Source organism: Cajanus cajan, chromosome 8 (assembly GCF_000230855.2).
Source record: "Cajanus cajan strain Asha chromosome 8, NIPB_CcT2T_4, whole genome shotgun sequence".
Classification (NCBI taxonomy): domain Eukaryota; kingdom Viridiplantae; phylum Streptophyta; class Magnoliopsida; order Fabales; family Fabaceae; genus Cajanus; species Cajanus cajan.
Window position 1 is genome coordinate 54,026,077 of NC_138524.1, and position 2,527 is coordinate 54,028,603.

Genomic DNA, 2,527 nt, shown 5'->3' on the forward strand with positions numbered 1-2,527 from the left:
CCGAACTCGGATAATTCTACCGACCAGGCTATCATCTGTTCGGCGAGCTCTGGCTTCCTCAGGATCTGCTTGATTGGGTAGTTGGTTTTGACGACCACTTGGTGACTCTAGAAGTAAGGTCGGAGACGCCTGGCTGTCGTGACAAGTGCCAATGCGAGCTTTTCGATGGTCTGATACCGTTTCTCCGTGTCTTGGAGGACTCGGCTGATAAAATAGATCGGTGTCTGTGTTTTTTGGTGCTCCTGCACTATAACCGCGCTGATTGCGCTTTCTGCCACCGCCAGGTAGAGGAGGAGGTTGGCTTTGTGATCCGGCCTCTGAAGGATTGGCGGAGTAGTGAGGAATGTTTTGAAGCTTTTGAAAGCCTCTTCACATTGGTCCGTCCATTCGAAGTTCTTTGGCTTGCGCAGCAGGGTGAAGATGGGCCCTGCCTTGTCTGCCAACCTGGGGATAAAACGGGAAAGGGAGACCAGCCTTCTTGCCATACGCTGGACATCTTTCACGGTCTGGGGACTCTACATCTGAATGATGGCTTTGCACTTTTCCGGGTTGGCTTCGATCCCCCTACTAGTGATCATGAAACCTAGGAACTTACCTCCCTGGATGCCGAAGACGCATTTCTCTGGGTTGAGGCGCATGTTGTGCCTCTTGATCTGGCCGAACACTTCGGCGAGGTCGGCGGCATGAGCTTCGGCTAAGGTGGTCTTGACCATCATGTCATCGACGTAGACCTCCATGTTTCTCCCGATCTGCTGGTGGAAAACCTTGTCCATCAGCCACTGGTAAGTGGCTCCTGCATTTTTGAGGCCGAAGGGCATCACCCTGTAGCATTAATTGGCGTGGTCAGTGATGAACGACGTATGCACCTCGTCTGGTGGGTACATCATGATCTGGTTGTACCCGGAGTAAGCGTCAAGAAAACTGAGAAGGGCGTGCCCGGATGCTCCGTCCACCAGCCTGTCGATGCTCGGCAAAGGATACGAGTCCTTGGGGCATGCTTTGTTTAGGTCGGTGTAGTCGACACACATGCGCCACTTCCCCGAGCTCTTCTTCACCAGAACCACATTTTCCAGCCATGTGGTGTATCTAACCTCACGGATGAAGCCAGCGTTCAGTAACTTGTGCGTCTCGGTGATGATGGCCTCCCGCCTCTCTCCACCGACTTTCCTCTTCCTCTGGACCACTGGCTTCCCCTCCTTGTGAATTGCTAACCTACGACAGATGAAGTCAGCATCTATACCTGGCATGTCAGCACTGGACCATGCGAACAGGTTGACGTTCTTGAGGATCTCAGCTTCAAGCTGTTGCCGCAATTCCGGGTTCAACTGCTTGCTGATTTTCGTGCACTGCCCAGGAAGACTCCCGATCTGGAGGTCATCGAGCTCGTCGATGGGTCTTGGTCGCTCATCATGGGAGTCGGACCTCAGGTCGAGGTCAGTGATATCCACGTGGGCGATGTGAGCCACTGTGGGGGGATCACTCGGGCGACGCTCGTCGGATGAGGAGACCTTGAGGCTTTCGGCGTAGCACTGCCGGGCTGTCTTCTGATTTGCCTTGACGGAGATAATCTTGCCGTCAGTCTCGGGAAATTTCATGGTGAGGTGCGGGGTGGACACCACTGCTCCGAGTTGGTTTAACGTCGACCTCCCAATGATTATATTATAGGAGGTGTTGGCTTCCACGAGGAGGTATCGGACCATAATCCTCCTTGTATCCAGAGAGGTTCCGAAGGTCGTCAGCAGATCCACGTACCCTCGAGTGTGAACTCGTTCTCCTGCAAATCCAACTAACGGCTCTGTGTGAGGCTGGATAAGGGAGTGAGGGATATCTAACCTGAGGAACGTCGGCCAATAGAGGACGTTAGCCGAGCTTCCTTGGTCGATCAACGTCTTGTGGACCTCCCCCTCCACGGCGATGACCATCGGCTCATCCTGATTGGGGCTGACGCAAACATAGTCATCGTTAGTGAAGGTGATTGGAGGCGAGCTTTGATGCGAGGCCGAGGTAGCGGAGTGGATGTTGTTGATGCTGCGCAAATGTCATTTTCGCGCCGAGCTGCTAAAGCTTCCCCCTACGAAGCCACCTGCGATTGTGTTAATGACGCCCCGTGTGGGCTCCCGAACCGCAACCTCTACCTCGTCCTCGTCCACCGTAGCCTCCTCTGTGACCTTGTTGTCGTTGGACATATTGGCCGAGGTGACCTGCCTGGATGATTTCTTCGATACGGTCTCAGAGTGTGCGGAACTCTTCAGTGGTGTGACCGTGGTTTCGGTGGTATCTGCAGTGTTTGGACTTGTCTGCACTATTGGGAGTGTGACCTGGTGGTGGCATGGTGAGTAGATTGCTATTACTTTCCTCCTCCGGGATGTGAACTCGGGGCGTATTTAGGGGAGTGTAGAAGTCGTATCTCCCCCTTACTTGTCCGAGCAGTTTTCTTGAACTGGCTGTCATTGGTGACCTTCATCTTGTCTTTGTGGCCACTGTCGGGCTTTGCTTGTGACTTTTTGTGAACCTGGTCACGGAAGGC

The 2,527-nt window shown here is 53.7% G+C and overlaps 1 protein-coding gene across 1 annotated transcript; it reads right to left on the reverse strand.

Annotated features, from left to right (window-relative positions):
- Positions 1-515: 515 nt before the first annotated feature.
- On the reverse strand, positions 516-1,922 carry LOC145950554 (uncharacterized). Its single transcript, XM_083061648.1, has 2 exons — positions 1,027-1,922; positions 516-822 (listed from the first exon to the last, which is right to left on the reverse strand). The coding sequence occupies exons 1-2, from the start codon at positions 1,920-1,922 to the stop codon at positions 516-518; spliced, it is 1,203 nt and encodes a 400-aa protein (XP_082917774.1).
- Between the last annotated feature and the right edge of the window lie 605 nt (positions 1,923-2,527).